Source organism: Mytilus galloprovincialis, chromosome 1, assembly GCF_965363235.1.
Source record: "Mytilus galloprovincialis chromosome 1, xbMytGall1.hap1.1, whole genome shotgun sequence".
Lineage (NCBI taxonomy): Eukaryota > Metazoa > Mollusca > Bivalvia > Mytilida > Mytilidae > Mytilus > Mytilus galloprovincialis.
The window spans coordinates 16,964,078-16,987,317 of record NC_134838.1 but is presented as its reverse complement, the minus strand read 5'-3'; the positions used below and the strand labels follow the sequence as shown (position 1 = coordinate 16,987,317).

The following is a 23,240-nucleotide window of genomic DNA, read 5'->3' as shown; positions in this document are numbered from 1 at the left end:
AAAAAAAATGAAATGTCTTTTCAAGTTACGAAATAATCGGCAATGGGTATAATCAAAGATATAAATCCGTGGTAAAGTATTACTGATGGTAAATAAAGGCAACAATAGTATACCGCTGTTCGAATACATAAATCGATTGAGAAAAAAAAAAAAAAAAAAAAAAAAAAACAAATCCGGGTTACAAACTAAAAATGAGGAAAACACATCAAATATAAGAGGAGAACTACGACACAACAGAAACACAACATTGAAATGTAACACACAGAAACGAACTATAATATAACAATGGCCATTTTCCTGACTTGTAAACATTTTAATAAAAAAAAATGGTGGGTTGAACCTGGTTTTGTGGTATGCCAAACCTCCCGCTTTTATGGCAATGTTAAATATAACATTAAAATTACAACATTACATGATAGGACTACAATACAAATAAATGGGAGAACATATAGGACAGAGAAACACGAATAATAGCTAACAAAAGGTGTCAGGTTTAAAATTTAATACGTCAGACGCGCGTTTCGTCTACACAAGTCTAACCAGTGACGCTCTGATGAAAAAAGATCGAAAGCCAAAAAAAAAAAAAAAAAAAAAAAAAAGAGTACAAAGTTGAAGAGCATTGAGGACCAAAAGTTCCAAAAAGTTGAGCCAGATACGGCTAGGGTTTTCTGCCTGGGATAAGAACATCCTTATCATTTAGAAAAAATCATACTTTTGCAAACAGTAAATTTTTATAAAATGACTATATAATAGATATAAATGATATAACCGGTGACTAACTACAAAATAAAAACGGATGGATAAATAACCTAAACCAGCATGTAAAATTCACAGCCGCGTTAGCCAAATCGATAAACGCACAAATTTAAGTGATGTCAGATTTGAATTTCTAAAATTTCCCCAAAAAATAGGATAGAATTAGGATAGAATTCAACATTAGGTTTGTAATGTTGATATAACATTTATTAATAACAATAAAAATTACAATACTAATTAATATAAAATTGTGGTAGTAATTAGCTATCATAGGTAAAAGGGGCAAGTTGAAACTGTCCGGTCAATTTAATTATTAAAGCACAAATATCCTTAGTGTTTGGAAAGCAAATGCCCTCTCGTGTTACAGGTAAAACAGCCGCGGAAACGTCCTATTTCCCGAATGTATTACTGGCAAATTGAGAAATAAACACATATCAGAAGGACTGTTGCAGTTTCAGTATATACAACGAGACATAAATTTCTATGTAAAATTGTCTATGTAAAATTGGCCGTTGTATTTCCGTTCGTACATGCACATCCCACGTTTTACTCTCTCTTTGATATTAATAAGGATAAATACCGTTGTACGCCAAAAATATCGGTCATGCCCTATTTTTATGACCCATTTTAATTAATTTGTTGCATGAAAGGTTTTACTCAATTGATTATGAGAAAAACATTTAATTTCCTCATTTGTACAATCAAAGCTGCCTTCTGAAGAAAACTTAAAGCTATCATTCGTTTATAAGTCATTTCTAATATAAAAAACAACATTGCATGATAATATCGATACAATAAATCTGTATTAAATATGAACGCTAAAATAATGTCAGTATAAATATCAATCGTATCAATATAATTCCACATATATGTCAATTTTCCAACCGTTCCTTATCAAACGTAATATGTCAAGTCACTTCTCGCATATGTAAATATACTTATTTAAGTGAAAAAAACCAGAAGTATACCATAGAGACAATCTGTATGTAACTATTAGCATATAACGCAAAGCGGAATTTTATCAACACCATATACAACAAAAATAATGATGTAACTTTTTCTTTAAAACTTTGATTAAAGTGCGTACTATAATTTCATCATAGATACTAGGATTAAAATTTCGAACTTCAGACGCGCGTATTGCCTAAAAACTCATCAGTGACACTCGAATATAAAAAAGTTACACAGTAAAAATTGAGTACGAAATTGAAGACAATTAATGACCAAACAAAAGTCAGAAAGATTTTTCAAAATACATGTATATTTATGGTGATATATTCTAGTGGTCGAAAATGCATTAATTTTATAAACGGTTTATTTATAGTTTTATTAGATAAGATACATTTTATTTTCAATAAAGGACCCATTAAGGGCATAATCAGCGCACTGATTTTTATATTTAAGTGTCGCAGATTCTCGGGTTAAGCTGTGCAGATTTCCAAATAACAATATTAAATTATAATTATAATGTATGTTATAATTATGTTATAATTAACATTGCCATTAAAGCGGGAGGTTTTGCATACCACAAAACCAGGTTCAACCCACCATTTTTATCATAAAATACCCTGTTTGTGTTACATTTTAATGTGTTTCTGTCATGTCGTAGTTCTCTTATATTTGATAGGTTTCCCTCAGTTTTAGTTTGTAACTCGGATTTTTTTCTCTGTCGATTTATGAATTTCGACCAGCGGTATACTACTGCTGCCTTTATTTGAAGGTCTATTGTATAAGTTTGATATACTGTATACATAGGTGTAAATTGGACCCTTGATGTGTGTGTTTTATGCCATTATACTACTGTCTTTATGTATCTTCATTTATTTATTCATAAAAAGTACATATTATGATTTCACGTCAATTTTTGTTTACCAAATTGTTTCCACTGAAGTACTATACCTTCTTTCGAATAAAAATGGCACCGATTTATGGACCAATAGAAGGTTTACGAAATTATTTCCGTTTTAAATATACTTGATTGTAGGGGAAAAGCGTCACTGGCATGTAGTGGCACCAGTTCTTTTTATATAACAATGCTATTGTTTTACCATCCTTAGTGTATTGAATTAGTTATTGCCTTGTTTATGGAAACATTAAAATGAATGTAGTTTAAACTGCTAAAAATTATGTTTAATATTGATGTTTATTTACGATGGCTTACTTAACAGTTTCCGGAGTTTTGTTAGCATTGCATTAAAATAATCAGATATAAATAATTTATTTAAAAAATTACTTGTTTATCCATACCATAAGCATGTTTTCATTGTTTGGAAGTATTAATTGTTTAAATATATTACCAGGATATTTGTCCTAAACATATCAAATGTTGTTGACAAACAATGTAATTCAAACAATTGATGATGATGGGAGTTTTTAACGACCTTGAGTAAAATAACTGATTAAACAGCCCTCGCATGGTCAGTAAACAATTGTTTTATCGCTCGACATCTATTTAAAATTTCAGAGAAATGTAACTACAGAAGCAGAAGTTTCCATGAATGGATTTCACACAATAGACTTTTTTTTTTAATTTTAACAAACGTTTTACAACTTTATTATCACAGCGCCGCGTGTGTCATTGTGGGAAAGTTGTGATAGTGGGAGCAGATTACCAATGTTTAAAGACGGTTCCAACATCTGTGATAGATTTTGCTAAATAAATGAATTATTAATAATAGAATACAATTTTTGGTTGATTTAGGTATCTATCTACTATCATGCTATTTTTTTTTGTAAAAATCTATCATCACTATATAATGTGGATGTACAGTGTCGAAAAGTTATTCGACAAATGTATGTTAGAAAAGATAAATCTGAAACTCTATCAGTTACTTTATAATATGGTATCATCAACACCAAATTATATGGTGTACAGGGAACACGGTCGCCATCCAATCGACATTAAAAATTAGAGCAGTACGTATCATTTTGGGCAAATTTGATATCACCGATGTTAATTTCTGAATATATATAGTCTGTATTTCTTTGATTAAAACTGGTAGAGAATACCCGCTTACGATTTTACAAATGCAATTGATCCTCCTTTTATCTAATAATATTTTTTTTTATTTGAATGAATGATAGTGCATACTGTTCAATTTTCTCAACAGAGCGACGTGATTAAATATATCCATCTCAAATGATATGATGAATTAATTCATCATAGATACCAGGATTGGAATTTCATATTTACGCCAGACGCGCGTTTCGTCTACAAAAGACTCATCAGTGACGCGTGAATCATCTTTTTTTAAAAGGCCAAATAAAGTACGAAGTTGAAGAGCATTGAGGACCAAAATTCCTAAAAGTTTTGCCAAATACAGCTAAGGTAATCTATTCCTGAGGTAGAAAAGCCTTAGTATTTCAAGAATTAAAAATTTTAACGCCAGACGCGCGTTCCGTCTACAAAAGACTCATCAGTGACGCTCTAATAAAAAATATTAAAAAGGCCAAATAAAGAACGTAGTTGAAGAGCATTGAAAACCAGAATTCCTAAGAGCTTTGCCAAATACAGTTAAAGTAATCTATTCCTGAGGTAGAAAAGCCTTTGTTTTTCAAAAATTAAAAATTGACCTACATATATAAATATGGCACAGACAATGGTGATGTTAACGTTTCTTTGAATATGCAACCTGTTTCTCAATGTTTATTCTTTCACTTTTACTATTTTATGTGCGTTTTAATATCATTTTAGGTTATATTTTATATTTTCAGATATATCCAACTAAAGTTGTAGCATTGAATGGAAATCGGTGGAATTTAGGTCAGGCGACGGCAGCTGTAGTAGAATCTCATTACTTACCAAAGACATGTTTTATAATAGACTATCGACATCTGAACGACCAGTTTCTGGAGGGATTTATCTCTAAAACAGGGAATTACGAATTCAACAATACTCAAATTATCATTTTTCGGGACGAAGAAGACATCTCAACGTTATCTCTCAAACTCACACAAATTAGAGAACATGGCTACAGACTCATTATTGCTCATATTAAAAATACTGACATCAAAACATTGTTCCAGTTGTGTCGGCAACAAGGTTACTTTGAACCAGGTTATGCTTGGATTTTGTCGGACATGTCTATGCCGGCTTCTGACATCGAAGAAAAGTTTTACCCATCCGGTTTACTGGCATTACAAAGCCAAGAAATTGATGGATTGGAATCATTGATTGAAAAATCTCTTATTTCTATTTCTGATTTTGTCGAAGAAATCAACTCACTTGGTGATACAACATCTATATACAATAACTCTGTATTCTGTGACCAGGTTATCAGGTAATTGTTTAATTTCTACTATTTTACAATCTTTTATCTTTATTGCGTTTCACGATGACAAAGAAAATATCACAACTATCATTATGCAATCAAATCCCAAGAAAAAGCAAAGGTGACATAAAAGTAGATCATAATTTACATCACAAATGTTAATATACTTCTTTCTGTCGTGATTGATATGGAAATTTGCAGACAAAATCGAAATTCCTGATTTTGTATTGTCTGTATAGCAGAATATTGTTTTATGAAATAAAATCTGAACATATCTATTATACTCTTTGCTTTGGACGATACTAGTGATTTGTGATCAAAATTGAGTAGGATAACAAGATCGGACGCCAAAATGGTTGTAGGTAAATATAGTAAACAGAAATGACCTTGAGAAATGTATGAATCATACCCATGGGTTTCCACAAAGCCTTTCAATATTGCTTTATATTGACTACATAACAACTTTATTATTAATCACTTTCTCAATTTTATAAACAAAACAAAAACCAATAATAATATATGAAACAGTTGAATGGCCATTCCCCATGAATGTGTTTCATTCAAAGGATTCACATCTAAAACTGGTAAAATCCTACTAGAAATGAAACACTATAGAGTCCAACCTTTCCTAACCTAGATCAGCGGTGTATCAGCATAACTTAAGAACAAATTAATCAATTGAAAAGGGCTTAACTCATCAGATCGATACATTTTAAAAGTCAAACATTTTTATTTATAATACTAGTATTGAACATTTATTGCGTCAAATAACCCAAGCACCCACCGGATACAATTTACGCCACAGTGCATAACGTTTTTATAGAAAAGAACATGAAGCTTAATGATCTAAAACTCATATTAATTGCACTTAAAGAGAGTAATCTTTAGTTTGTTTAATAATTTCTGTATGACATAGATGTGATTTTGATATCATTTGATTTACAAAGTATTAGTACTCAATTATAGCCCATGGGATAGTTTAAATACGCTTTGAAGCTAAACTAGAGCGTGAATACAATATCATTGCTAATTTGAAAGTTTGATTTAGCGTCTTTATTGCTACATCAAGCGTTGTTGGGGGTTTGTCACTGCCTGAATTATTCAGTGATAATGAAAGGCTCTAATGGTCAAATTGCAAGACCGATTTATTAATAATGGTATTCTTATGTCTTGGGATTACTCTATTGTAAACTTCAATCAGATCTAGCTAGATTGGAACCAATATTGAAATAGTTAAAATCGATTTAATATCAAGATTACTATCACACCTTTGTCATTTAATAACTAAAAGCTCATAACAGATACATATTTAAATATTATAGGTATAGATATTAATAAAAAAAACATTGACAAATGAAGCACATGGTATCTTGTGGGTTAAATTGCCAAACCGACCTAACAACATATTAAAACACAATAGATTCATAATGTTAAGAGGAAAAATCAAGATTAAAAATATTGTAGATACTCTTGTTGTTATTGAAACACCGTTAATGTTTACGAATAGATCTATGTTACCATCATTAAATTGCTGCTGGATAATGTGAAAGCTAGAACACAGCGTCGGTCCACCCAATGAACTATCATTAACTCCTATGCGAGTATGTAAGAAAAAAAACAAAAAACGTCGAAGATACCGAACTTATAATTGTGTACGCCAGACTCACGTTCAGTCTACAAAAGACTCATTAGTAACGAAAGAAATAGTAAAGTTTTTAAAATAGGCTTAATAAAGTTCGTAGTTGAAGAGTTTCGAGAATAAAAAATAAAAAGATAAGACATATTTTCAAAATTACAAAGACGTTCACTAAAATAGATTAACTTTTGTTGAACTGACCTTGAATATTTCCATCGAAAGTCATTTAAAAAAGTAAGATTCCTTAATTGCTGTATAATCATTTTTATATTTCAGCTATGTTACATCTAAACGACATAATGATTCCTCAAACAAAGGTCTTTCATTTGACGAAGAAGGACGTCGTACCAATTACTCGTATGTAGTACGAAATAAAGAAGTTAAAAACAACATCACACACTGGAAGGATGTAGGACACGTGGGAAGTGATACATTTACCTTAAATACCATTTACTGGCCCGGTCATACCATTTTTGGGCCTGTAAAAAATATCAGTCCAAGACACAGGGTAGTTACTAGACCTGCAGAACCATTTGTATTTATACACGGTCCAGTTGATGGAGTTGATAGTTGTTTTACATCAAAACCATGTTGTTTAGTTTCCCAGACCGAGCCGATTGCCAAAGGTGCCTTTATTGATAATTGTTTTACAAATTCTTCAGATTCTATATATTGTTGTAGTGGAATTGCTATTGAACTTTTAGATGTACTATCGAAAGATCTCAAATTTGATTATGCAATTTATTTTGAAAATGACACAAATTATGGTAATCTTATCAACAATTCTATGAACGGAATGGTAGGTGATATCCTTTCCGGTGTTGCAGATATGATAGTTGGAGCCTTCAGCATTACATCAGCAAGATCAAAATTAATATCATTTACAGAACCTTTTCACTTCTCAGGTTATTCATTAGTTATGAAAAAAGAAATAACTAATCCATCAATTGTCGCATTTTTGAAACCCTTTGACGACAATGTGTGGTTACTCGTAATTCTTAGTGCTATAGGTACTGGTATAGCTACATCATTACTAGAATGGAATAGTCCTTTTGGCTTAAATCCATGGGCCAGAAAACGTGCAAAAAATTATACTTTAGGTTCCGGACTAACAATGGTTTTTTCTTTGTGGTTTGGTCATACCGTTTCTACAAAGCCACCAAAAGGTTGGCCAAGTAAAGTTTTACAGAATGTATGGGCTGCGATGGCTATATTTATAGTTGCCAGTTATACAGCCAACCTTGCTGCTTATCTTGCCGGTATTGTGAATGAAACTCAAGACATTATTGGTATCCAGGATAATCAAGTAAGTGTGAAAAGCCAGTTCTCTCTGGTGTGAACAGACATTTCTCTCTATTGTAAATGTTAACGGTCAATTATCTCTATTGAAAATGTTAAAAGCAAGTTATCTCTAGTATAAATGTATAGCCATTTATCCCAATTGAAAGTTCAACAGCCAGTTATTTTCTATGTTGTGTCATGTGTACTATTGTTTCTCTGTTTTTCTTTTTCATTTTTAGCCATGGCGTTGTCAGTTTATTTTCGATTTATGAGTTTGACTGTCCCTCTGGTATCTTTTGTCCCTCTTTTATCTCTATTTTGGAGATAACTGTATTGTATTTGAAGCTTGGCGTTCGTAAAATGTAAATTTTACTGTTGCTAACTGAGTTAACTAGCGACAAATATAATACAGTTATCTCCATCCTAATACAGCATATAACAATAAATTCCATCTTATAAATATTTTGGCTTAAAATGACATAGATGAAAAATTCCACAACCAAAGAGCACATAACATTCGAAGACCCCAAACGGGGATGTTTAACGCAGCGAAAAAATCCAGCACACGGAGGTGGGCATCAGCTGGCACTTAAATAAAGATGTATACTAGTTTAGTGAAAATGGACTTACTACAGGTGGAAAGTATTGAGAACAAGAAGGTGTCCCCAGTATACGGATGCCCCACTCGCACTATCATTTTCTATGTTCAGTGGACATTGAAATTGGAGTAAAAACTCTAATATGGCATTAAAATTAGAAAGATTATATCATAAGGAACATGTGTACTAAGTTTCAAGTTGATAAGACTTCAACTTCATCAAAAACTGCATTGACCAAAAACTTTACCCTTGAGCGGGACAGACGGACAAACGAACGAACGAACGGACGAACGAACGGACGCACAGACCAGAAATAATGCCCCTCTACTATCATTGGTGGGGCATGTTACAAATAAAAAGAGAAAAAACATAATTTGAAAAGAAACCAATAAAATAAATAGATTAAAATAAATACATTGGTATAAAGTGAGATATGATTTCAATTATCATTACAGCTTGAGTCAAAGAAAATAGCAATGATTGAAACAAGTGCTGCTGCTGATTTTTTAAGTAAAGTAGATTCTAAATTAACAAAGCCCGTTTTCGTGAGTGGATTAGATGAGGGTTTACAAGGATTGAGGTAAGTGTAAAAGTTATACTGTGTGATGTCAAAACTTTCATTTTGTGTATGGTAAATTTTATTCAATAGCATTGAAACCAGACATCATACTGATAGTGGCAATGGTAAAGCAACAAAAAAGGAGACACAATGGATAATTTTGATTCGTAAGTAAGATACCGTGAGCCGGGCTGGTATCGGTTTTGGAACAATTGCATACCAACTGTGTCCCTTTTTAATCTCCTTTGGTGTGTTTTTATTATAACAACTCTTTTCACAGTTAGACCTTATAATCGGTGAAAACAGATGACCCCCTTAATATTTTTAATGGTATATAAACAACTACCATTAATGTATACACCTTGTCAATTTAAATCATTACAAAATGTTAAAACAAAACAGTACTACAAGTATGGTTACTTGTTTTCTCGTTGAATTAGAATGATTTCAAAAATTTTGACGTTCTGTACAAAATATTTAGCATATTCGAAAAATTGTCAACTGCATTTCACGGAAGGAACTAGATTGAAGATATACATCGGTTTGCACAATTGAGATTTACAAACATAAAGATCATTCATTATAAATGTATTGAAACAAAAGGATAACATTTAAAATATCGACAATTTAATAATTTAAGTAATACATATAATATAAATTGTCAACAAAGTGAGAGGTTTAGCGTTATAAAACCAGGGTTAACCCACCATTTTCTACATTTGAAAATGCCTGTACCAAGTCAGGAATATGAGTTCTTGTCCATTCGTTTTTTATGTGTTTTGTCATTTGATTTTGCCATGTGTTTAGGGACTTTCCGAATTGATTTTCCTCTGAGTTCAGTATTTTTGTAATTTCACTTTTTGATCAACAAAAGCAACAAAGAAGATCTGTAACCATTACGAAATTATTAAAAGAAAACACACAAAATTTTACTTTCAACGTGAGTTCATACTATAATTGAACTTAACTTGACAGCAACAAACTGTCTATACTTACAAAAATAAGGAAAAATAGCAAAAATCTTTACTGAAATCCATTTACTAGAACATTTTCCACCCATATTTAATTAACTAGGTTCTGTTGAGTAACATTGAAGTGAATAAAATAAATAATAACATCTAAACATTTATTATTTTTTAGAAAGGGTATATACGATGTTTATGTTGATGATACCCAAATCCTTGTATATAAATTGGCTGAGATTGATTCTAAATGTACCATCAAGTTTTCTGGTAGCGAGTTCGGTGAAAATTTCTATGCTTTTGGGTTGCCATCCACATCCATTTGGCTTGAGGTAGGTATTTATCTTGTAAATTTTCAGACCGACAATAATAATGATACAGTCATGAATTTTAAATATTCGAAAGAACCCCGGCATATTTTAATAAAAATCCTATGGAAAAGATGTTCAAAAATTGTTTAAACATTCAAATTGATTTACAGTAATATATAACGTAATTTTGAATTTTCTAATTTTTCAACGATATGCATGACTTTTCGTCTCAGGACGTTAAACAAATAACAGTCACTCAATGTTATGGTCGATTATTTAGATATGTAAACATACTTTGTGTCATTTTGAAATATTTTCCATTGAACAAAATTATGCAAACTGCTTTGAAATTTACATGTTATCGTTTAACATGACTGTCCAAATGCACTACGCATTTTATCATTTCTTCCGATGCATTATTTGCTTTTGTTACAACAGATAGACTGGATTAAAATGCATGCAATTAACAAAAATGACAAACATCTACAAAACATTTGATTTGAAAATTTTTTTTATTTTAACAGGAAAAGCTATCTTCCCTTATTTTGGATTATGTAGAAAATGGATATTTGGTGACAATTACAAAGAAGTTCGTGTCGGTCAGAGACTGCAAAGAACAAATGTCCACGGAAAGTGTTAATCCATATGATCTTCAGCAGACTGGGGGCCTATTTATTATGCTCGTTTGTGGTTTAGCTCTTTCGGTTCTGCTGTTAGTCGGAGAACATGCTGCTTTCAAATATTTGGTGCCATACCTCAGAAAACAAGCGACAGACAGTAGGTGGAAATCTAGACGAACACTAGAATTTTTCAATCAGGTATACTTTATTTGTAAAAATTGTGAAATCTTATTTTGGCAAATATGCCTCACTTGGAAATATTTGTTAAAAGTGAGGCACACATTCTTTTATTAATTGAAAATTGTTTAAAAGATGTTATTTTGGTTCGTGGTCATTACATCATATCCAATGTACATTTTATATAAACACACGAAAGTCTGAAATGAACATTCGATATTTGATATCTGATGTTTACAATTCACGATTGTAAATCCACCTTTGAGAGGATATGAAATTGAATCAATTACATCACCACTAGATTGTAACTAGATTATTGTGTTTTAACTATATTTTGATCATATCAATCAACAAGCTTGCCGTAACCCCGCCCAACGAATATAGTGATAACAAGTCTAGTAGTTGTAAAAAGCATCGGAAACTATAGCAGAAAATAAAGTATGTTGTAACCAAAAATATTCACGATGTAAAGATCTATTAAATTGAATTTCAACAATTTATAGGAAATCTCAGAAGCTTTTGTAATCATTTTGTTAACCTGTTTTAACATAAATAATAACACTATGGTAAAGCTTCGCTGCCATTTGAACGAGTATTTCATTTAAATATAGTATTGTTACGAATGTAATATTATTTTTTTAAACTTTTTCCCTTTATTGCATTTATGTCGTACTTTTATGAGTAAAACATTTTTTTATGGCTTTATTTATCATTTTCAGCGATAATATCTAGTACCGGTATTGTGATAAGAACAACAATAAAAGAGAAATGAAAGATACCAAAGGAACATTTAAACTCATAAGTCGGTAATAAACTGACAACGACATAGCTACAAACAGACAAAACAGACAAATAGTAGTACACAAAACACAATATAAAAAATGAAGACTTTGTCTATAACTATATCGCATTGGTAGCTCTATTATCGTTTAGGAATTTTGGTCCTCAATGCTCTTCAACTTCGTACTTTATTTGGCCCTTTTAAATTTTTTTGGATTCGAGCGTCACTGATGAGTCTATTGTAGACGAAACGCGCGTCTGGCGTATATACAAAATTTAGTCCTGGTATCTATGATGAGTTTATCGTACTGCAATGAGTACAATAAGAGTTTTTTTTTCTATTCTTACATCGTATTTTTTCAGAGGTTATATCGAACTGTTATGAGTGAAACATTAGTGTCACCACAACAAACTGCCCGTGAAATGATGAATATAATGAAAGATCGACAGTTTACTAGAATGTTCCAGAAAAATGAATTGCAGGTAATTCATCATTTCGTTGTTTAATAATTGTGGGTGGGCATGACATAGGGTTATTGGTAATATACTATGGTCTTCAAGTTCTTATATGGATTGTTTCCAATTAGAGGTAGCTTTCATGGATGTGTCCTGTCTGATGAGTTGTAAATTTCATCAAGCAACATAAATAACACTATACGCTGCGTTTTTCGTATAAGTTACATATAAAATATATTAGTATCAGAACTTCAGAACAAATAGGTTAAGACTAATAGATCGGAAATCTATAAATGTTTATTATTAGTTCTAGTCAACTTATTGGAGATTATGTTTGAAACAGTTGAGAATTTTACAGTGGGCTGGCTTTTTAAGAAATTTTGTTCTTTAAAATAAAAATTTTGAACTTTGGCAAAATAAAACAGTGAATTTCATTATTTACGACATAATTTTTTTATTATTTTTTTTTACATATTCCTTATTCTGTTCTTAAATAATTCATACACAAGATAATATTGAACTAAAGTTAAGTTGCGATCTTTATGGGATTTTAGTTGAAGAGAAAGTTTTTTGGGTCTGAAGGTTATTTCTTTTGGATTTTAGTGATAAATTAACAACCGAAAAGTCTGTTTAAAACCTATGTCAAATGATGGAAAAATAAAGTTTTCCCCCTTTTTAGTCTATTTCTTGCGTCTGTACCCTTAATGACTGACTAAAAATTAATTGCAGATAATGAACCATTTCAATTTTTTGATAAGTGTTTGTGGGCATGTAATAGGGGTTTATATTGGAAATATGCCATGGTCTTCAAGTTCTTATATAGATAGGTTCCAATTAGAGGTAGCTTTCGTTGATGTATACTGCCTGATGAGTTGTAAATTTCATCAAGCAAAATAAATAACTCTATAAGCAGCGTTTTACGTATTAAAAACATATACAATATATTACTTACAGAACTCACTGCAGAACAAATAGGTTAAAACTGATAGATCGGAAATCTATAAATGTTTATATATCTCAACTTGTACGATTCGCTCGTGTATGTAACAATGTTTTAGATTTTAACGAGAGAAATTTATGTATTACTGAAAAATTATTACACCAGGGTTTTCGATATCACAAACTAGTCAAAACATTTACTAAATTTTATCATTGGTATAAGGACATCATTCGTAAATATAGCTCAACATGCAGACTTCTTATACGTTCATGTATTTCACATCCAATATTTTATGGAAATATTCTTTATAAAGCACAAAAATGTCAGTATTCACCTCAGAAGCTAACAAAACCTTTAAATAGACTTATTAAGAAAGGATATAGTTACGATACTGTTGTCAGGTCATTAAAGATTGCATATTTTGGCGTTAATATTGATTCACTTATAGGGTCTTTGCATCGGAACTAAACACATTTATTATTAATAAACCAGTTGTTGGTATGACACGGGTTATGTTCTTCTCATATTTGTTATGATGGTATGATACTAAACCCCTCAGGGGGAGGATTGTGCCTGATATTCATATGATGAAGACATAATTTTTCAATCAGTTTAATTGAAGTCCGGAGCTGGCATGTCAGTTAACTGCTAGTAGTCTGATGTTATTTATGTATTATTGTCATTTTGTTTATTTTCTTTGGTTACATCTTCTGACATCAGACTCGGACTTCTCTTGAACTGAATTTTAATGTGCGTATTGTTATGCGTTTACTTTTCTGCATTGGCTAGAGGTATAGGGGGAGGGTTGAGATCTCACAAACATGTTAAACCCCGCCGCATTTTTGCACCTGTCCCAAGTCAGGAGCCTCTGGCCTTTGTTAGTCTTGTATTATTTTAACTTTTAGTTTCTTGTGTACAATTTTGAGTTTAGTATGGTGTTCATTATCACTGAACCAGTATATATTTGTTTAGGGGCCAGCTGAAGGACGTCTCCGGGTGCGAGAATTTCTCGTTGCATTGAAGACCTGTTTGTGACCTTCTGCTGTTGTCTGCTCTATGGTCGGGTTGTTGTCTCTTTGACACATTCCCCATTTCCATTCTCAATTTTTTTATTAGTTCAAGACATGTGAATGTTCTGTTGTTTTTGTTTGAGATACTTTTTGAAACAGTTTCGAGAATTGTACAGCGGACTTGTTTTTCCCAAAACTTCGTTTGTTAGTATCAAATATTTCACTGAAAATGAATGAACAGGTGAATTTTCTTATTTACTAACAAAATATCTTTGTTTATTCCTTGTATTGATATTTATACTTCATAAGATAATATTAAACTACAGAAGCAGTTAAGTTGCGATTTGAATTGAAAAAGACTTTGGGGTCAAGTACTTATTTCTTTTGAATTTTAATGATAAATTAAGACTGAAAAGTATGCTTACAATCTATGTCAAATGATGGAAAACCAACAGTTTGTCTTCTTTTATTCTATTAACTGCGTTTGTTATCTTAATCCTTGACCAAGGGACGTCTCAACCAGAAAATGGCTGTAATTAATTTCGAAAATGTAAAAATTTCACAAATCTTTACTTATTGATGGATCTTATTGTAAACTGAATAGAACACAACCATTTTCTTTTAAAATATGTTTATATACGAAGATTGTTTCAATGTTATCCATGCATTAACAAAACATAATTTTATTCGCCGTTTTTCGTCCCTGCTAAGATATTTACATTTCTCAAAAGCCTTTGTTTTAGAGCTTAAAAAATGCGATAGTTAATTTAAAAGATAGTATACAATTCTTTATTTGAAATGAATGAACAGGACACCAAATAAGCCATAAGATGCACCGTCGCGCGTGTAGAGTTTTGAGATGGAAATTTATCATTCATACATTTTGAGGGTAACCATTGAGATGTTTCTTTTTTCTTAACATTTTCTGAACACTATTGTGCTGCAATTTTACGGAAGTAAATTGAAATTATTTGTAACAAGTTGGAGTTTGATATTTGTAAGTTATTGCACCTATAGATGTTTCATTTATGTATTTATATTAACTTAAAATTTACAAAGTCAGTTTTAACTGTTAAATAACATACAAAATACATTATATGACATGTCCATTTTTATTTTTTTTTATAGCAAAAAGCAGTTCAAAGAGCACCCCGGAAAGGTTTAAAATTTATGAACCTGACTGATATTTTGTTGAGGTTGGTTACTTATATTTTATATTATTTGTTGAATTATTTCATACGATTCATAATTGACAGATGAAAAGTATTCAATAAAAAACATCTCAGTGACGGAAGAATGTCGATCTGATTTCGTGACTACAAACCCATCTTATCTGAGAATCAACAGTTTAAGTGTCGAACTGGATAACATTGATAATGGATGTCACTGTTCACAATATAAAAACAACTACGTTGGATCGAATGGATTAATATTTCTATTTAAATAATGCACAGGTTAATTACAGTTTATAAAAAAAATTATCGTTAAAAGGCGATAGTAGTATACCGCTGTTCAAAAGTCATAAATCGATTGAGGGAAAACAAATCCTGGTTACAAACAAAAACCGAGAGAAACATATCAGTATTTGTGCTGATCATTTTTGAGCATTCAATCGAATACTGAAAATGAGTTGTATGCTCCTGAAACGGCCTATCAAGCGTACTAAGTTAGGTTTGGAATCTTTGACACTTTTTGGATGAGGTGGTTGAGGAACATGTATAAGAGTAGAGTAAGGTTTTAAAACTCCAAGGTAAATTAAGTTAAATAGTTTTGACCTTCACCACATTTGATTGGTCGTTAACCACGTTGTACAGCAAACGGTGTTGAATCATGGTCGCCAGCCAAGAATTATGATCCACTCGCCTCCTCCCCATCCTTGGCAGATTAAGCCAACGTTTGTGATAACAATATTGCGCCAACATTCGGTTGAATAAGTCGCCCATTTCAAATACAGTATTCCTGACCAATGGTAGCACATGAACTCTCTTCAGTAAAACGGTGAAAACACGGTATAGTCTAGAGTCTACAAACTAGTTGAAGCAGAAAACGAAAAATATTCGTTGACAGTCAAACATTTTTTGCAAGAAACATGCACAGGAACTTATATTAGTTGATTAGGAACATTTAAATTGTCACTAAATATCGTCGAATGTTTTGGGGGATTTAGACTTGTTGCACAATCAGCTCGTGGTAATTGTTACCTACATTTTCAACATTTACACGTGATCATGTTATAGGCGCTTTTTGATTGGATGCAGCCAGTTACAACTTCGACCAATAGCAATCATTATCCTGGGTTTAACTCATTCCGCCAAGAGTGGATCGTAACCCTTGGCTAGCGAAGATGGTGTCGATTGGAACCACACTAATAAGTTCACTGATCATCTCTACATTATCGAATGCACCACAATTGTAATGATCAGTGGTAATCACAAAAATTTCGAATACGAAATAATTGTAACAACCATTGAGAATCACAGCTGTGTTGAGTGTGACTAAATTGTAATGATCAGGCCAGTGATTACCTCTATAAATGTTGTATACGACAAAATTTTATTGAACATTGTTGTACATAATAGTGTGCACAATAGTGTCGGAAGCACATGATATTTCTAACAATTCGAGAGCATCTGGCTCTCCCAATTTCGATTGTAATTTGTAAAACCCAATGTTTTAGTATTATGCGTTCGACATTCTTATACCGGCATGGTCTTATCTTTATACGAGTATTTATATTGCTGCTTATTAGTTTTGTTCATGTTAGGATCTTTAGATTGGATTTGTGATTCCACCTCATTTATTTTGGAATATTGTATTACTTTATAATATTCATTGTTTGATACTTTATGAGTGAAAACTGTACTGAGTTTATGAATATCTCTAGTTTAATCAATTTATGCTTTACTGTTAAGAAATGATTACATATGCTTCTAATGAATTGTTTTTCCATTTCAAACTATTTTAAAGGACGGATGTTATTCATTGTTTTACCTGTTGTAGGTCTGCAAGTGAAGATCGCTCATTATGTAATGGGGATAGTGCTATATTCTCCACTTCTTCTTCCGGTAAACTCTATAATATTTCAGAAGAGGAGGAAATCAATAATGGCAAAATGATATTTCCAATAGAATCTCAGGAGTTTGATGATGTTTTTTTCAATGATTCAACGGAAGAAAGCTCATCTGAGGATATTCAGGAAAAGAATAATGTTTTTACAATCCATCATAACAATTCGGACACCAACCTAGATAAACACTTACAGGTTAATCATTTATGGGATCACAAACTTCATTCAATATCCAGCGAATATGTCAGTGCAACTGCTGAATTAGACGTGATAAAGAAAAAACGACTTCAGCTATCTCATTCCGATTCGTCTCATCTGGCGAGACGTAATCACGAAAGCGATAAAAAGCGTAACAGAAAGTTTAGTACGTTCATGAAAACAGAAAAAGTCACATTAGAACGAGAAAATGAACCATCTTCTTTACCCGTGGCAGCACCTCAACCAAACAAACCTACTTCATCTTCGAAATCAAAATGTTACTATAGTTCATCGGTTAAGTTGAAAGACAATCGTGTTAAATCCACAATACGTAGACACGCTCTAGCTCAATTTAAACGCCATTCAACAACAGTATTCGATGAATGCGCAGTAGAGGCTTTATCAAAGGAAGATTTGTTAGTTCTATGGAAACGTTCAGAAATAGAACTCCAAACTAAGCTTAATAAACTTCAGTCACAAAACAATCATTTGAAATGTTTGTTGGCTATAGTTGAGTCAGACGATTCAGAGGAGCCAACAAGAACTCTCTCCAAAAAGAAAAAGTTATTATGCACGAAACTGTGATAGAGTCAAAGTGATTATATTCATTTCTACATTGTTATTTGTTATTTTAATAAAATAGTGTTGTGGTTTGTTAAAGAATCATAAAACAAATACTGTTTTACAAAGTTAGCATCGTTAATAAACATTATGGGGAAATTTTGTTTTTTACCCAAATACTGTATGTAATTTTATATATAGAATGATATGCTTTCTGTTTTCGTAATGACAAGCAGCACTTTCATAGAATGATACATGATGATGGGAAATTCTACGCATTTTGCATATACAGTCTCACAGTATTTTTTTAACGTAAAAGTAAGATGATCTTATTGTAAATCATTTAATCGTTACACCATTGTTATTCTTTAATTTACTTCTTTTATGTTAATTTATACGGGAACATCAAACATTTATCTTAAAAAAAATCATTTGAGAAATAATTCACGGGTGCTTTAGATTTAAATGATTTTAAAGTTGAAATTCAAGCCTAATGAATTATTTCTCAAATCACTGTTTATGTCTATTGCAATCAAAACCTCTACATGTATTTTGTTTTAATTAGTTGAATACCTGTTTGAAGATGTAGCTATTACATCTCTTCTGAATGGATTTAAACGCAAAATTGTATGCTTTTGTTTTACATCTAAGATCATCTTGTTATTGTTTCGGTTTTTGTTTGGGCACTGCACTTGACTCCTATAAGTATGATAATCAATGGAACATGCATATCAATTTGTTGAAAACACCTAATACAATCTCAATGACACAATGGTGTAAGGAAATTAATACACATTTACATGATATAAAAAGAATCGACACATATCAATAAAACCTAATAGAGACAACATAGAAAAGAGCTGACCAGTTAATGACGTTTCAAAGGTGCTTGCAATTGAGAATGTTATTATATTACAATTTATACATCCGATAAGCTATGAATCTAGAGCGAGCAACAAGTGCTTTCACGAACAACCGGACATCTCACAATAACATAAACGATACCAATTTTTCTGCACCAGATGTGTATTTCGACAATCAACGCCTCTTGTTTAACAACGCCGGTTATGTATGTGCTTAATTAACAAGAATCTATTCACGGACCTTGTTATGATTTATGACACTTCTTTCCAAATAATAAATTTCAATTTTATCAACTAATTAGATTGTTTCAAAGTAAATGTGAAACTACATACCTCAGCGTCTGTGTGAATCAGATGCATCTTGAAAGCGGGTTGCTGCTTTCAAGAAAGCTATTAAATGCAGGGTGCTTTAAGATAATAACATCTCTTTGACAGTTCTGCGTTTTACGATCGCAGTCTTGATTTGGTAGACCGATTGGAATATCTGTGTTTCAGATGTATGCGGGTATGTTACACTTGTATCTAAAAGCCCATTCCCTTTATCACGACCAAATAGGACTTATAATCGAATTGTTTCTTTCCACGAAACACAAATGGTTCAACTAGTGGAGCAAGAACAACTAACACGTCCGGGGCAAGGTTTTTGTTGGTTTCATGTTGTCCAATGTTTAGTTTACCATGTAGCTATGTATACTTATTGTCTATTTGTCATTGTGGTTTACAAAGGAGGCGTTGTCTGTTCTCTACAACTTAAACCTTTTCGATTAACCCATTGTATCGTATATATATAGTTTCTTTTTTATGAAACTTTATGTACCTTTACAGTCGAATAAGTTTTATAATGAATCTGAAAATGAATAAGTCAGCAAATGCCATGACAAAGACTTCATTACGTTGTGGGAGTCCAGTTGCTAAATTTTCCTCATACATTTGCTTTCTAAATTCCCTGTGCACCACAGTCGCAGGAAATATCTTGGGCTTTTGGTATTTATGTAACAAAGATAATGCATTTTATTTGATTGAAGAATATAAGTTTGAACTAGAAAAGGTATTATTTGTTTAATGGGATCGTTTATCAATGCCATAAGAAAAGTATGGGCGACAATCGTTTTGCGTATTGCAATCGACTTTTTTTATTTTCTGAAAATAATAATGTCAACCTGTCCAAGAAGGTGGACCATTAGTCGTACGTCTAAAGTTTCCTTTTATATTAACTTACTTTGTCCCAACAAGTTAAATGAAGCAAAACGTGTTCTTTTATGTACATCTGAATAAACAGATGCTTTTGAAAAAGGCAATACTATGTGATATTTTATCGTAAAGTTTACACAGTAAAATAACTCCAATCCGGCTTACTTCAGGTTGGGCCAATTGGTGTAGGAATGCTGGGAAAAACGTTTATGAAAGTTTTGATCTGTATTTTAAACCTTAGTCAGATTGTGTAAAAACATGAACTTATTGCGATGTGATTGATCGTTTGAACATTCGATCAAACAAGAGTTAGCTTCATCTTACATTGGATGTAATCACGAATCGAATGATTCGAAGGTTGAATTCGAACAGCCATAATGTGAATTGGTTAATTGCAAACTCTCGAATAACTTTAATTGAATAAATTATTTCACCTTTAATAGTATTTCTTGAACCTGTAGTTAAGAAAAATATGTTTATATGGGAAAATTAGAACAATCATGTTTACATCATTATACAAAACGTCATAACGTGTTTTACAGTAAGTTACTTAGTAGTTAAAGTATAAAAACGACTTCCTTTTATCTGATTAGTGTTATTTGTGTGCGCTTCACTTCAGTCCCTGAAACAATAAGAGATAAAATCGATATTAGTTAAGTTAAAACTGTGGATGTGACGTAAGTCTTCATTAACCATGGTTTCTGTTTTTCTGACTCAAAATGTCTTATCTGAAGCTGACTATTGGCAGTAATCGATAAATTCCTATAATTTTGCATTGGTTTTTTTTCGTTATTTCATTCCGTGATGTCTTCCTTTGTCTCGACCCACTGTCATAAATGTTAGAAAGGGACATGCTAAAGTCATAGTAAAAAAACAACACACATACAACCAATATAAAAAACTAGGTATTAATATATCGTGCTACATATCTTCATTATGTATCCCAATACCTAAAATTCTAAGTCGTAGTCCTCAAATAATGTTATAGACAAGGTATAAATAAAATAGTTTAAGTTCTAAATCATCCCGTGTTTTGTAAACAAAATAAGAAAATAAAAAATACCGTATAAAATGATTCGTTTGATGAGCTTTTCTGAATTTTCCTTCATCAAAATTGTCCAAAGCCGAATATATGGAAGACAAAGGTGATTACGAACCGAAATAGTTAAAGAGTTATATGAACAGAAGGACCTTAATAATGCCAATGAATGCGGATCCTAAATACATTTATATACTTTTATGAGCTTATAATTTAGTTTAATACTCAGCCTGCCTTGGTTTAATCATGACCAAATAGGTACATAGAACATGCAAGAGAAATCACTATGAACACTTTCCTTATATTATCGGAATTACATTCGAAAAAAAACCAACTATATATAAACAAATTATTACATGATATCATATTATCGAGTGATTATTACCAGTGATGATATCATTCACAAATACATCGAAAGGAACCATACAGATATACTCAATCTGGAACTGATTTAGTCTGCTGGTATTGTTATTATGCCTTTGTAAAGTTTATTGGCAGCAAAAATAAAATTAACACAACAACTTTATAAAATTTAACTGAAAATACCTACAGAACATGCATGCTCAATTTTGCAAACAAAATTATTTCACGGGTCTCAAAAAGGAAAAAACCAAAATCATCGAAAAGAAGTTGGAGTGTTCATCTGTCGACATTTCAAAAAGCATAAGGAAAGGATATAATCAGGGTATCTCTCAATTCCAGTATTGTTTGATGATAAACCAAAGAAAGATAACTCTGATTTATAAACCGAGCAATGTAATCATTGAAAAGTGTTGTCTTTCTTTAACCATTGAATCATAAAACATATTCTGAACGAATCCTACGTGTAACAACGCTAATTAAGAACGTAAAATGAATACACCTGGTACACTATCAGTATCTCGATTAAAACTGCTCAGAAATTAAAATATAATGATAATCAAATCTACTAGAGACCGGTCATTGCCTGAATAAGTTAGTCAAAATAAACAACTATAGTTTACACTATATGGTTTTATATCCTCTGAGGACACCATTATGGAAGATATTACAGTAATCAGTACAAAAAATTAATTTTAAAGATTTACATGGATAGTTTCATTACAAGATTGCATACGTCATATGTTTAATATTTACAAAGAGTGATTAATGTGTCCCAAGTTCTAAAATGAAGGAAACAGGTTTTAAAATGCAGATCACGACCTCCACCGAAAAGCCGTCTACTTTTAAATAAAATGATATAAATTGTTCCTTACGTAGGTACATCTTTCAGAGAATTTTATAAAAGACTAAATTCAAAAGACTGTCTCCATTGAAATATGATAAATGGTTAACAATAATATGATTTTTAGTTCCAAAGTCAGTTTATCCATACTTTTAAACCAAGGTGACAGTCAACCCATATCTTGCAAATTTCAATCATTTCAATCGAAGGTGTAAAAAGAATCGAATTAAAAATGCATTTAGATGAGCTATTTTTTGAGAAATACAATTTGTCATTTGGAGATGAAGGTACATACGCATATATAGTTCGATTAAGTTGAGCATTGTACTACAAGACTTCAAAGAAATATGCATTTATATGTTACAAAATATTACCCGTAAACTTAAATGCCCAAAAATATTTGATAAAGGTGTTATAAATTCTATCATAATGTTTACTATATTATGAGAAAAAGATTTGACATTCTTGAATTTGGCAAACAAAATTGACTAATAAGACTACCAATAGAAACGGAATTATTATATAATTATGTTTTGTAATTTTGTAATTTTGTAATGAAATGAATGAATGCATATATTATACTGGGGTTGGTTCTTGGGATGTATCTAGATCGACAAGAAGTCTTTGCAGCCTTGATTTTTCCCTGAGAGCTTTTTGAAGCCTTGCATTTAGTTCCATTTCTGAAGCTTTCCACATTAATAATAGGTCATCTTTAGTTATTTCATCGTATTGTATATCGGCGATATCGATATCGTCTAC

General features: G+C 31.6%; 2 protein-coding genes across 2 annotated transcripts in view; one reads left to right on the top strand and one right to left on the bottom strand.

Moving 5' to 3' along the window:
• LOC143067549 (glutamate receptor ionotropic, NMDA 3A-like) overlaps positions 1-18,620 on the top strand; it is a 34,477-nt gene extending 15,857 nt beyond the window's left edge. Inside the window, exons 2-9 of the mRNA XM_076240895.1 lie at positions 4,471-5,036; positions 6,940-7,969; positions 8,999-9,123; positions 10,243-10,396; positions 10,900-11,193; positions 12,316-12,435; positions 15,487-15,554; positions 17,359-18,620. Coding sequence (XP_076097010.1) covers positions 4,471-5,036; positions 6,940-7,969; positions 8,999-9,123; positions 10,243-10,396; positions 10,900-11,193; positions 12,316-12,435; positions 15,487-15,554; positions 17,359-18,208 — 3,207 coding nt within the window. The 3' untranslated portion in view covers positions 18,209-18,620. The remainder of the gene's footprint in view (positions 1-4,470; positions 5,037-6,939; positions 7,970-8,998; positions 9,124-10,242; positions 10,397-10,899; positions 11,194-12,315; positions 12,436-15,486; positions 15,555-17,358) is intronic.
• Positions 18,621-20,674: 2,054 nt separating this feature from the next.
• Positions 20,675-23,240, bottom strand: part of LOC143061973 (glutamate receptor ionotropic, NMDA 3A-like) — a 72,063-nt gene continuing 69,497 nt past the window's right edge. Inside the window, exon 11 of the mRNA XM_076233832.1 lies at positions 20,675-20,693. Coding sequence (XP_076089947.1) covers positions 20,675-20,693 — 19 coding nt within the window. The remainder of the gene's footprint in view (positions 20,694-23,240) is intronic.